Here is a 15,073-nt window from a genome sequence, read left to right as displayed (position 1 = left end):
AAATCACAAATATCGGCGAACGCAGCAGCCTTATATCGGCCGATACATGTAAAAATCACAAATATCAGCGAACGCAGCAGCCTTATATCGGCCGTTACACGTAAAAATCACAAATATCGGCGAACGCAGCAGCCTTATATCAGCCTAACACTACTTCCAAAGTAAGGCCTCAGTTTCAGGGTAAATATCAATTGTGGGCAAAGTTATGCCAAAAAAAAAACTTCGAGAAGACGAACAAATGCAACTCACTTCTCTGGCAATGGTTCTGGTTCCAGCAGCGCTCGCCGAAATTCCCGTTGATGGTGGTCTGCTTGCAGGTTATGGTTCCCTTGATGGTCCCGGGGCAGATGTCTCCACACTCCCGGTCATCCTTATTAGCCAGGATGTAGTTGTCCTCCATGGAGTCGGAGATCTTGGACCAGTCCAGAGTGGACAGATAGCAGAGGTCAGGGTTCTTCTCGACCCGCACCGCCCCGCGCGTGATGTTGGTCAAGCTGCGGAGCCCGATCTCCTTCAGCTGGATCATTTCGAACATGACCAGGGCATAGTTGAAGAAGAGGTTGTTTCCGCGGATGACGGTGAGGTTGGGGAAGAGATCTCCGAGGCTCTCCAGGCCGTAGACCCGGAAGAGGAGCAGGTAGTCCGTGATCACCTCCAGCTTTGGGAAACTCAAGCCTCTGAAGTCCTCCGGTCGGGTCTTGAACATGAGCAGGATCTTCAGGTGGCCATCGATCACTGTGCAGTTCTCCAGAACTCGCAGGTTGGTCGCGTTGTTGCGGATGTCCGTGCTCGGGCAAACTGCAAAACACAAGAAAACACAAGTTGTTAGCATGTGAAAGTGTTTATATGGACGAAAATGTATGCCATGATATTGCCACAATTATTTGAGATGACGGTGTTTCCATTACACTTCAAATTTTGCGAATTGAAATTGAAAATACCAAATTTTGATTTTGTTTTAGTCACCTGAATTGTTTTTAGTTTTAGTCGACTAAAATCGAATGAGTTTAGTTAAACTGTAATGCATTAATTGAGCATTTAAGCGTTACATAACCGACTTTTACGTGAATACACATAATTGTGTTTTTGACCGTTCAAGCGCAAAAATATAAAAAACATATTACTATATAAACATGGTAAAGTAAACACTGTCATTATTCATCAGCATTAGTTCATAAACAATAGTCTGGCATAAATTGGCGAAATGTATGCCATAATATTGCCACAATTATTTGAGATAACTAACGGTTTCCATTACACTTCAAATTGTGCACATTGAAATTGAAAATACTAGATTTAAAATTAAAACCAAATCAAAATTTGCTGTCAGTCACCTGAATTGTTTTTAGTTTTAGTCGACTCAAATCTAATGAGTTTAGTTAAACTGTAATGCATTAATTGAGCATTTAAGCGTTACATAACCGACTTTTGCGTGAATACACATAATTGTGTTTTTGACCGCTCAAGCGCAAAAAAAACACATGAAAGAGCTCAAATCACTTTTTTGTTTGTTTTATTAAAACATCTATATAGTTTTTATAATGTTGTATTTCCGTTTTAGTTAGTATATCAGGTTAAGTTTAAGTTCATTTATTTAATTTCAAATTACTTTTTTTATGGTTTTAGTAACTATTATAACCCTGATACTTTATTGAATGTCTCAAATACTGTTCTTAGTCTTTATTCCTGACTATGAATTAAATGGGAATGAAATTAAATAAAGTTTATTGTGTAATCAAACGTATATATAAATGCGTGACTTTTAATTATAAACAAGCTCGAAATACACCAGGACTCTTATTTTGAAATGCCTTACTATTGCAATTCAGATGAGGGAGATCAAATATGCGTCATTACAACCGTCTAAAACATATTACTATATAAACACGGTAAAGTAAACATTGTGATCATTCCTCAGCATTACACCGTGTCCGAACTACACGCGATGCCGCGTCTTTTCCATGTTGATTCGAGTTTTGTTGATGTACTTTAAATAGCACTTTATACAATAGACGGCTTTAAAGCAAACAGCTTTACAGTATTAAATATAAAACAAACAGTCATTCCGTCATGAAATGGACTATGCACGTTATAGAAATTAAAAACTGCTATACAGTGAATCTTTAAAACATACACATAAAGAATCCTGCACTTTACTATTTCCCTTAACTTAGATTGCACAAAATAGTAATTTGTGATATAAACGATACTGTATTAATGAAATAAAATAGTTACTTGTCAGGTTTTATGCATATGGTTGTGTTCTTTATTCTTTTAAATTAGAACTTTCTAAAAAAACTAATAAAAAAATAAAATAAAAAAGAAATAACGCAATATATAATAATATATTGTATCGTATTGCCAGATTCTTGGCAATACACAGCCCTAGTGTCAGGTGTAGTTAGGACACGGAGTAAGTGTGTGTGTGTGTGTGTGTGTGTGTGTGTGTGTGTGTGTGTGTGTGTGTGTGTGTGTGTATATATATAATAGAAACTCATAGGTCTTTGCTTGCGTGAAATAAGGGCTCACAGGTTTAAAAAGTCACAAAAAGAGAGTGAACTTCGGACAAAAACTATGGTGGGGACGTCAAAAGTACCACAAAACGATAAAGTCGATGCAAAATAAAGAAAAATAATGATGTCTGAAACTTTGTATCAAATGGCACTTGCGTTAAAAGGATAAAAGCATCTACTAAATGAAGTTAAATGTAAATTAAATGTAAAACTAACTAACCGTTTATTATGCCAATATTAATGAAAATTGGAGGGAAAGCATGTATTATTAATTTTGTATTAATGCATTTTAAACAAAATAGTTTTTAATGAATAAAACCTAAAATTAAATAAACTTAAAAAGCAATTATAACTTTTGATTTTGTACTAAATATTGAGAATTGCATTAATTAGAAATGCACATTACTATTATCTATATTAATGATACTAATACTGATATTAAAATCTAAATATTAAGACTATTTTTTACCGTTGCAATATTTGTTAATAACATCTTAATCTTTATTAAAACTGCATGATTTAGAGTTCATATACTGTATGTTAGTCAATTGATGTGAATTAAGCTCCACTTCTTCAAAATTGCAATTATTTGTAAGACAATAAACCGCCCGCCGCAATTCATGCTCACGTAAAAGCGCACATGAAGCCGTCCTAACAGGAGCATGAAAGATTATCAACACTGAATAATGCATGAGGCGTGTCTCCGAGCGGCTGCTTTTCTCAGTTCATTCATAATCCAAACCCGCACACGCCGAGAGAAGTCATTAGCAAAGCGATGCTCGACGAGAGAGCATCTGCTAATGGATAACATCAAGAGAACTCCTTTCAGAGCCGCCCCATTGACTCCGCATCAGGAGTCTCGCAGGGGCCGGGATTCCTCGCTTCATACTGGACATATTCACTCCAAACACACATTTTAAGACTAAACGACGATGAATTCCTCGCTGTGAAACCTCAACTCTAAGCACATCGCGGGAAAACAAAGACAAATGTTGTTCTCGTGGAGACAGAGAGAGCATCTGAGATCGTTCTGCAGGTCAAGGGTTTCACAATCACACTTGAGGTCGACCGATGTGGATTTTTTAGCGCCGATGCCGATACCGATTTTTTTCATCAGCCTTAGCCGATGATTGATACGGCCGCCGATTTTCTTGAGCCGATACTGCTTTTGCTCCCTCAATTTACATCATAAAAATGACACAATGATCATGATGATAACAATTTAAAATGTACAAAAGGAACATTTATTGAACTAAAAAAACTATATTTAACAAATAGTAAAAACAGGTGAGGTAGAACAAGAAAAAAAAGAGTTCAGTGGTGAAAATAAATATTTAAGCATAAATAAATTAATGACACTATTGCACAGTATCAACAATCAAGCAGCATAATAAAGTGCACACTGACTGTACTATACTTAAAGGGTTAGTTCAGCCAAAAATGTAAATTGTGTCATTAATTACTTCCCCTCATGTGGTTGGACACCCGTCAGACCTCCGTTCATCTTCAGACACAAATGAAGATATTTTAGTGTAAATCTGATGCTCTGAAAGGCCTCCATTGGCTCAACTTTACACTCTCAAGACCCTTAAAAGACACTAAAGACTAAAGTTACAAAGTCCATCTCACTACAGCGGCTCTACAATAACTTTATGAAGACGAGAATAGTTTCTGTGCGCAAAAAACCCCTAAATAACGACTTATATAGTGATGACGATTTCAAAACACGGCCTCATGAAGCTTCGAAGCGTTATGAATCAGTGAGTCGATTCAGCGGTTCAAAGCGTTATGAATCAGTGAGTCGATTCAGAGCATTATGAATCAGTGAGTCGATTCAGTGGTTTGGATCGACAAATTTCAGCAGTTTGGCGGTTTGACACACAATCCGTATCATGATTCGACTCACTGGTTCATAACACTCTGAACCGCTGAATCGACTCACTGATTCATAACACTCTGAACCGCTGAATCGACTCACTGATTCATAACGCTTCGAAGCTTCATGATGCCGTGTTTTGAAATCGTCATCACTATACAAGTCGTTATTTAGGGTTTTTTGGGCACAGAAACTATTCTCGTCTTCATAAAGTTATTGTAGAGCCGCTGTAGTGAGATGGACTTTGTAACTTTAGTCTTTAGTGTCTTTTAAGGGTCTTGAGAGTGTAAAGTTGAGCCAATGGAGGCCTTTCAGAGCATCAGATTTACACTAAAATATCTTCATTTGTGTCTGAAGATGAACGGAGGTCTGACGGGTGTCCAACCACATGAGGCTCAGTCATTAATGACACAATTTACATTTTTGGGTGAACTAACCCTTTAAAGTTAAAACTATTTACAACCTAGTCATTTAATGGTTACACTCTAAAAAATGCTGGGTTAAAAATAACCCAAGTTGGGTTGAATATGGACTAACCCAGCGATTGGGTTGTTTTGACCCAGCGGTTGGGTTAAATGTTTGCTTAAAACAACCCAATCGCTGGGTTAGTCCATTTTCAACCCAACTTGGGTTATTTTTAACCCAGCATTGTTTAGAGTGTAGCTGCACTTCACTTAATCTCTTGTAGAGCAACACCAGCGGTAATTCAGGAAAAAATCTCCCAATGCTCCACGTGAAACTTCAGTCTTTCCACCTTTTACCATCGTGTCAATTCTCAATTGATTTTGATTAATATGCGCGAGCGAGAGCAAGAGAGTTTGAAGACGGTGAGAGCTGCCCTGTGGACGCCTGTCTGGAAATAATGCAGGGGAAAAAATATCGGCCAACGCAGCAGCCTTATATCGGCCGATACACGTAAAAATCACAAATATCGGCGAACCCAGCAGCCTTATATCGGCCGATACACGTAAAAATCACAAATATCGGCGAACGCAGCAGCCTTATATCGGCCGATACACGTAAAAATCACAAATATCGGCGAACACAGCAGCCTTATATCGGCTGATACACGTAAAAATCACAAATATCGGTGAACGCAGCAGCCTTATATCGGCCGATACACGTAAAAATCACAAATATCGGCGAACACAGCAGCCTTATATCGGCCGATACACGTAAAAATCACAAATATCGGCGAACACAGCAGCCTTATATCAGCCGATACACGTAAAAATCACAAATATCGGCGAACACAGCAGCCTTATATCGGCCGATACACGTAAAAATCACAAATATCGGTGAACGCAGCAGCCTTATATCGGCCGATACACGTAAAAATCACAAATATCGGCGAACACAGCAGCCTTATATCGGCCGATACACGTAAAAATCACAAATATCGGCGAACGCAGCAGCCTTATATCGGCCGATACACGTAAAAATCACATATATCGGCCGATATATCGGTCTAACACTACATCACAGCCTGAAAAAAGAACACGCCACTATTTGTGAAGATCATTCTCCGACTCCCCTAAAGTTAAACAGTTGAGTTTGAGCGTTTTCTCATCCATTCAGCCGATCTCCGGGTCTGCACTGTTAGCATAGCTTAGCATAGATCATTGAGTCTGATTAGACCGTTAGCATCTCGCTCAAAAATGACCAAAGAGTTTCTATACTCTTCTGTAGTTACATCGTGTAGTAATGGAGCGTTCACACTAGGGCTGGGTATTGACACCAATTTCACAATTCGATTCGATTTTCGATTCAATTCAATATGGATTATTTTAGATATATATCAGGTATAATACATGGAAAATCTTCTCAAGGAAAACAAATTTCTGAACTAATGTTGTAAACTATGGGAGTCAGTTGTACTGCATTAGCCTATTAATATTGACGGTACAAATAAACAGATTTGTATAAAAACACTTAAATAATTTTTTTTTATATATGTAATAATACAAGTTATAATATTAACTTTACAATTACATAATCATAATTCAAATCCAATTAGGTTTTTGAAATATAAACATTTAAATGGTGGCTGCATTAAAAACTTGCCAGATTTATTCATACGTACATGCATTAAATATTGAAGAACATTGACAATTAATATCCTATGTAATGTGGTATAATGATATAATTGATATAATTCTGGATGCTTGAACAAATTATTCATAAGTATGCAGTGTCATAACTACATCTCTGACGTTTATAACAAACCAAACAGTTTGAAAATCAGTAGAAAATTGAGCAAGTTATGGTTATTTAAAAAGTACACGCACCATTAAAACACAATGAGTGAGCGAGCTGAGTGTGACAAAATGGCCGCCAGGTGTGGACGTCGACCTCCATTGGCCAGCAGCGGACGAGACATCTAGCCTTTATTATCTATATCTATGATTTTAACATGAGCTCAATGAGATTCTGCTCCTTCTGGAGTCTGTCTCTAGTGGCCAGTCCATGAACTGCAGTTTAACTCACTTCAGAATCGGCTTGGGTATAATATGACCTCTTTGCTTGTTGATCTCATAAACAATCTCACACATAAATGATGCAAACCCTAAAATAACTATCAACACTAGATAAACCGAAGCAGAAATCATGATGTGGTCAGTAACACACTAGTACATTAGGACGACTGAAGACCCCTGACTTACACACACTCGAATATCACACACACACACACACACACACACACACACACACACGAGAAACTGTTACATCAGGTCCCTAAAGATAATTGAGCAAACATCATAAAATGGCAACATCTCTCCATAGCAACAAGTCCCAGCATGCACAGAGAGCGCTCGCCAGACAAAAATGCACTTCTGCCTGTTTACCTCTGAGGAATAGTCTGGAGGGGAAAATAAAAATATAACTATAAAACAAATAATATCTTGTTACAGTGCCAAAGCTCAAGGTCTGCCAGAAGACACTCCTCCACACACACGTCGAGTTGAAATATTCGACATTATCCACAAAATCTGAGCGTTCAACCACATATTACACGTCTGATGTCGTTATTTCTGGCAATTAACTTGAATTTAAAAAATACTAGAACTTAAAAATAATATTTTCTGCAAATTAAAGAAAATTCTAATGACTTAAAGCTGCACTATGTAAGATTTTTCAGTATAATAACCAAACACCTCTAGGCCAGTGTTATATATTTTGTTGAGTACTCAATATCCCAAATGTTGTGAGGAATTGCTATTTTATTTAAATATAAGTTACTACTTTTTCTGAATAAATAAATAACGCAGTAATAATGTCAAAGCACAAGCATGACACTTATAAATTAAATACTTTTCTATACAGTTTATTAATCTGTCATAAAATGTTATGAAATTATGAAAAATAATCTGAGGAGCACTAAAATATATATATATATTTTTTTATTTGAAGCTAAAGACAGCATCAACTGATGCCATGCCACCCCCACTTCATGTGCACAAACATTAAATACAAAAATACAATATTTAGGTTACAACTGCATCTGTCTGGGGTGAAAAATCACTGACTTTTTTATTGTTATTTTCAGCGCTTTTAATATACTCTTATTATAAAAATAACTTCACTAACATTTATTTATCTTTAACAAGTATCCTTTTAGTAAGGAGACATCAGAAATCTGAAACCAGAATGAAAACAAAAAGTTTTTGCTCAAAATGGTGGTTTCCAAACAAAGGGAAAAAAGAAACATATATCGGTATCGGCCAAAATGAGTTGAAAAATATCGGCAAAAATCCAATATCGTGCATCCCTACACTGTAAAAAAAAATCTGGTCTCTAATTGAAAATTTTCTAGTAAGCAATCACATCTTAATTTTTCAGTTGGCCAAATTGAATTTCTTTGAATTTGATGCAATTTAATTCAATTAAAAATTCAATTTGGCCAACTGAAAAATTAAGATGTGATCGCTCACTAGAAAATTTTCAATTGGAGACCAGATTTTTTTTTACAGTGTATTTAATATATATTTTTAATGAAAATGATAAGAGGTAGTGGTGTTTTATGACATATTTCTCCTTGAACGCGCATCCATTTCGCTTCAAACGCTCGATTTATATGCGCGTCAAATTCACTGAAGACGCGCGAATGGATTCAAAATGTTCAAGCGTCCAACGAGACGTGAATTTGACGCTCTATTCGCATCTGGTGTGAACGCAGCATTAGAGTATAAAAGACCTGAAAATGTTTGTTTTTGTGAAACTCACCCCAAAAGTTTGCAATTTCTATTATTACTCGGCGCTGAAGGAAGCACTGAATCTCCATACGCATCCTTAAAGGAACATGCCACCATTTAAAAATAAATAAATAGATAGGCTCATTGTAATACATGTATGATATACATCATAATTATACACTAGGGATGCCACAATTCTCAATATAATATTGAACCGTTCGGTACGGCATTCACGGTTCAATACGAACCATGTGAATTGCGTTTTTTTTCTTGGTTTTTCTACAAATTCAATTTGCATCCATCCCAATACTGAACAGCGCGACATACATTCACATCACAGGTTAGTGGTAGAGTTACACTCACAGGACACTAGAGTTATTCACAGTCACGAAAGTTCATTATTTGCATGCGTTTTAAAGCCTTCATTCCTGGCATATGCACAGTTTTAACATGTGCTTCTCCGAGCGCGCGCACTAAACGCCTGTCAAACACGTGATTACTGGACTAAGTAGTCGTCTTACTGCGCTAATACTGTCAAATACACACAAGGTTAACATAAACACAGTCGGTTATGTCTAAAGTGAAAGTAAAATCGTGTGTGTGTGTCTGTATATTAGATGTGTGCAGGTCTTTAATTGACAGCGGCGCAGCCTATAGTGAACACGCCGTCCTTAAAGGGACAGTTCACCTCTAAAATCATGTCATTATTTACTCACTCTAATGTTGTTCCAAACCTGTATTCATTTCTCGATGACAGAATTTTAATTTTTGAGTGAACTATTCCTTTAATGTTAATACAACAACAAAAGACAAAGAGAAAATCACTCTCTGCTCTTGACTGAAGAACTAATACAGCAGCTTTAATAAGAATCAGTGTATATTTTATAGTGAAGTGTTTTATTTTTACATTTATTCATTCAATTTCATACTTAAATGCTGCTGTACAGCTCTGAGCTGCCAGTGTAAATCTTTATATACATTTATTTTATATTATACAATACACTAGGAATGTGTACAACGTTTTTTTTTAAGTAGTTTTAAGTTTAAGTAAGGTTTTTCAATTAATTTAAGTAAAATAAAGAAAGATATAAAAAATAAAAAATAGTCTTTTTTCTCCTTAACCTCTTTGCTGTTCCTAAGAATAGAATAACAAAAAACTGATGTGACAAGCCATCAGAACCGAACCGAACTGAAAACCGTGGTTAAAAACCGAGGTGTGTATTGAACCGTGGACTGACTGTATTGTTGCATCCCTATTATACACACATTTATTATATAAACATGAACTTTTATTTTGGATGCGGTTAATTGTGATTATGATATTATGAGTACCTGCACTTATTAAAGCAAAAACAATAATAAGTTCATGATGAATTGACTCTCTCAAACGTTGATGAATGGGTTATATTTTATCGTGTTGGTCAACATGTCCAAGGTCGGCTGTAAACGCATGAGAACTCGCGCTCTTGTCTGTTCACACACTTCCCAAACTTCCCCTTTTGTTGTCCGCTACACAACTGCTCTTCTTCCACACGGAGAGAGGGAAGCGTCCTGCCTCAGCCTGACTGAAAGCGGACACCTCGCCGTCATTTAGGACCCTGATTTATGGGCGTCGCCGCAGTGACGTCAGGCTTTAAGCTTGTTTACGCCACGCTCTGGGAATGAACAGGGATGCCAAAAAGAAGCTGCAGCTGGTCTAGTAATGCTTAATGTGCAAAATAATAACCAGGGCTCGACATTAAGCTTGTCCAAAATTTGCTTGTCCGGAAAAAAAAAAAAAATTGTCTGTGTTGTAAATAAAATTTATTCTGAAGCAATATTCTCACCAGTGTTCAATCAGCTTTGACATATGCATATTTGTGATATTTTTAGCTTTTATAAAGGGCATTTTCCCCCTAATCTTATTAAATATAGGCCATGATACAGATTTCCTTTTATATTCTTAAATTGGATCAATAAATTAAATTAGAATAAGACACTATTCGCTGTTACCAGTCAAATTAAATAATATACACTGAAAAATTACAACTGCATTAAATAATGTTATGAGATTGTTTTAAATATTTTTTGAATATACAAATAAGAAATGTTGGAAAGATGAAACTAACTAATGTGATCGTCTGAATGAGCGAGTCATTGAGTCGATTCGTTCAAACGCTGATTAATTTAAGAATGAGGGAGTCGTTTACGAATAGTTCATTGAATCTTTGATTCTATCGATTCATTCAAACGCTGAATCATTCACTAACACACACTGATTCTGTGACACGCGTTCTGCTGTGATCTTTTGGAACTGTTTTCGCTGCTGAAATAGAACAAAAACACTCAATATTGCATCTAAAATGTAAGTGACGTAATGTTGATAATTGTTTATGGAACTGCCATATGAAATCAGTGTCATGTTCAGTCGTGATGTTATTCAGGAAAACAGCACTCTTGGGAATGTGACATTGCAACTGTATCATGTTATAAATATAAATAAACTCCACATTTCTACTTGTTTACGACAGTGTGTAACTGAGTTTCTCTGTGTGAGCGGCGCACATTTGTCTCGATTTCTCCTCGAGAGGCTGCGCGAGCGTCAACAGTGCGTTAGTTACCATCAGTTATACATTATTATCATTCACTGTCACTCGCCACTTACAGTAATGAATGCAGAATCATTCTTGCATTTGGGCGATTCCCTAGTTATTTTTGTTAATGACGTTTTATCAGGATACTTGTCCTTCGGGCAAGTAAAATTCTCTATCACTTGCCCCTTCAAAAAATCCACTTGTCCCGGACAAGTGTTAAAGGGTTAGTTCACCCAAAAATGTAAATTGTGTCATTAATGACTGAGCCTCATGTCGTTCGACACCCGTCAGACCTCCGTTCATCTTCAGACACAAATGAAGATATTTTAGTGTAAAGCTGATGCTGAGAAAGGCTTCAGATAGGCCTCCATTGGCATTCAGTACATTTACACTCACAAGACCCATAAAAGGCACTAAAAACGCCGTTACAAAGTCCATCTCACCACAGTGACTCTACAATAATTTTACGATGCGACGACAATAGTTTTTGTGCGAAAAAATAATCTAAATAACACCTTTATCCAGCTTGTTCTTGTCTTCCGTGTGTGTCTCCACGACGCATGCGTGAGAATATGAGCAGATCCGGCGTTCGGACACATGACCCAGAAGAGATTTGTTTACAAGCAGAGGAAGACGCGCGTATCTCAGCTGTTGAATTCTACACTGATCGTGCTTTAGGTCTCGGCGTAGTTCTCAAAATGGGGCTAAAGTGTGTATTTAATGGATTCCCGAACGCCGGATCTGCTCATATTCTCGCGCATGCGTCGTGGAGACACACACGGAAGACAAGAACAAGCTGGATAAAGGCGTTATTTTGATTTTTTTTTGCGCACAAAAACTATTGTCGTCGCATCGTAAAATTATTGTAGAGTCACTGTGGTGAGATGGACTTTGTAACGATGTTTTTAGTGCCTTTTATGGGTCTTGTGAGTGTAAATGTACTGAATGCCGATGGAGCAGGGGCGTCGCACCCGTGGGGGATGTGGGTGTTTTAACAAACTTTTTCTGCAGTTTTCCCGCAGTTTTGCACAAACGCTTTAGGGATGCCACAATTCTCATTATAATATTAAACCGTTTGGTTCGGCATTCACGGTTCAATACGCGCTTGTGAATTGCATAGTTTTTTTTTTTTGCAGTGTGCCTGTGAGTCTATGCGCTGATATGAGCAAATATCCAATCACTATACACAGTGCTAGACACGCTTGCAATGCTGGTGTCAGAGAGTTATACTCACAGAACACTAGAGTTATTCACAATCACTAAAGTTCATTATTTGCATGCGTTTTAAAGCCTTGCCGGTTATTCGTGTGCTTATGCACCGTTTTAACGCGCAGAGCGCGCGCATTAAACGCCTGTCAGACACGTGATTACTGGACTAAGTCGTCGTCTTACTGCGCTAATACTGTCAAATACACACAAGGTTAACAAACACAGTCGGTTATGTCTAAAGTGAAAGTAAAATCGTGTGTGTGTATATTAGATGTGTGCAGGTCTTTAATTGACAGCAGCGCAGCCTATAGTGAACACACCGTCCACCTCTAAAATTCTGTCATTATTTACTCACTCTAATGTTGTTCCAAACCTGTATTTTAGAGCTGCAACTAACGATTATTTTTTCTGTCGACTAATCTAACGATTATTTTTTCGATTAGTCGACTAATCTAACGATTATTTTTCCGGATTAATTTTATGATTCTTTTTTACTGATTATTGTATTTCAAAGAGGGTAGTGAATTTGTATATTATTTTAACATGAAATCAATGAATGATGACAATATTAATTGTATTTCAGGAAGGGTAGTGTACATAGTATGCCATTTTATAATGAAATATATGAACACAAGAAGCTTTTTAAACATAATATATAATGATACTATTCATCATAAAATGTATACAGAGTAGGCCTAATTAGGAAAAGTTGTTTACTATAGTAGTTGAGTATGATTTACTTATTGATTTGTGTCAATAGTAAACGAAAATGCACTTATATTTATCTGCAAAAGGTTCACATACAGGAGCTTTCAGCATAGTGTTAATGTAGAACTAGTCGTCTATTTTGAAGATACATGTGCATAAACAACGACTAAAGCTGCCAGAAGTTTTTGCCCAACCTTCAAAGACATATTTAAATGATTAAAGCTAGAGGCATATCTTAACTTTAATGTTACTTTAATCATGCAAACTACCTATATACAGCATGTTATGATGCATATGTGTTTGGGACAGAGGGGAACCGGGTCGCATTAACAGGAGATATATGCAGCCCATAATAAATAAAAGCACGAGACGTACTGGGGTCGGAGAAGAACCCAGGAAAATGTGACCATCTGTTGCAATACACGCGTGGCGCGTTCAGCTGCGCGAGAGAACACTGGAAGGGTTGCCAGGTTTACACAACAAAACCCACCCATTCGTTACTCAAAACTAGCCCAAAACAAGCCCAATCGCGTTTCGGGGAGGTTCTCTGGTAAACATCGCGTTCGGGGGGTTAAATATGTGTTTTTTTGCTTCAACCCGCGGACATGAGACACAGCCCGCGGCAACAGTGTAGAAGTAGCCCAATTCCGCGGGAAAAAAGCGGACTTGGCAACACTGACTGCAGTGTGAAAGCTCCCGCTCTCCACGCGCACAGCTTCTGCTCTGCCACCGCGCGCAATGTGAAACCGGCGTTACAGAGCGAACAAAGCACAGTTTTATTCGGCTTCTGTTTAAAGTACTCCCACACTTTTGAATGTCGCGGTCTGGCTTTATATGATAAATGATCATTTTCACTATGCCCGGGAGCAGAAGCTGCCATTATTCTAGATCTTCTGTTCCATTCTAGAACGTAAATAATGTGCCGCCGACGCGTCGACGCATTTCACGACGCGTCGTTGCAGCCCTACTGTATTTATTTCTTCTGTTGAACACAGACATTTGATAGCTTTTGACTTCCATGTTATTTCCTACTATGGGGACTTTAATGTTAATAAAACTACAAAAGACAAAGAAAAGCGCTCTCTGCTCTTGACTGAAAAACATTAATACAACAGCTTTAATAAGAATCAATTTATTTTATAGTGAAGTCTGTGAAGTGTTTTATTTTTACATTTACTCATTACATTTCATACTTAAATGCTGCTGTGCTCTGAGCTGCCAGTGTAAATCTTTATATATATATTTATTTTATATTATACTATACACTAGGAATGTGTACAAGGTTTTTTTAAGTAAAGTTTTAAGTTTAAGTAAGGTTTTTCCAAGTCTTTTATTAGCATTTTTTTCCCCGTCGCCTAATAGAATAGCAAAAAACTGATGTGACTAGCCATCAGAACCCAACCGAACACAGGTATGTATAGTATATATAAAATTCTGTCATTATTTACTCACTCTAATATTGTTCCAAACCTGTATTAATTTCTTCTGTTGAACACAGACAGCTGATGGTAGCTTTTGACTTCCATGTTATTTCCTACTATGGGGACTTTAATGTTAATAAAACTACAAAAGACAAAGAAAAGCGCTCTCTGTTCTTGACTGAAATGTGACTAGCCATCAGAACCCAACTGAACACTGTGGTTAAAAAAAACAGGTATGTATAATATATACATTATATATCTTGTATGTTATACATTTTGTACCCTTCTGTCATTGTATTCATCGTTTTTATTGTTAACAAACAAACCACATCCATCCCCCACACTTTTGAAAAGCTTGCTACGCTTCTGCAATGGAGGCCTTTCTCAGCATCAGATTTACACTAAAATATCTTCATTTGTGTCTGAAGATGAACGGAGGTCTGACGGGTGTCCAACCACATGAGGCTCAGTCATTAATGACACAATTTACATTTTTGGCTGAACTAACCCTTTAATGTCGAGCCCTGCTAACATATAAGAAGTGGAACAGATGGAGCCAAGATCTGCATTGTATACAGGT

The 15,073-nt window shown here is 37.2% G+C and overlaps 1 protein-coding gene across 2 annotated transcripts in view; it reads right to left on the bottom strand.

Moving 5' to 3' along the window:
* The window catches only part of insrb (insulin receptor b), a 183,961-nt gene that overhangs the window by 128,294 nt on the left and 40,594 nt on the right, over positions 1-15,073 (bottom strand). For both annotated transcript variants that reach the window (XR_013815874.1, XM_079808049.1), the window contains exon 2: positions 250-798. Coding sequence is in view for 1 of the 2 variants with exons in the window: in XM_079808049.1 (XP_079664175.1) it covers positions 250-798 (549 nt within the window). In the remaining variant the exon portion in view is untranslated. The remainder of the gene's footprint in view (positions 1-249; positions 799-15,073) is intronic.

This window comes from Gobio gobio (assembly GCF_949357685.1).
Source record: "Gobio gobio genome assembly, chromosome: 24".
In the NCBI taxonomy this organism is placed as follows: domain Eukaryota; kingdom Metazoa; phylum Chordata; class Actinopteri; order Cypriniformes; family Gobionidae; genus Gobio; species Gobio gobio.
Note: the sequence above shows the minus strand (reverse complement) of the source record. Positions and strands in the feature narration are given on the sequence as shown.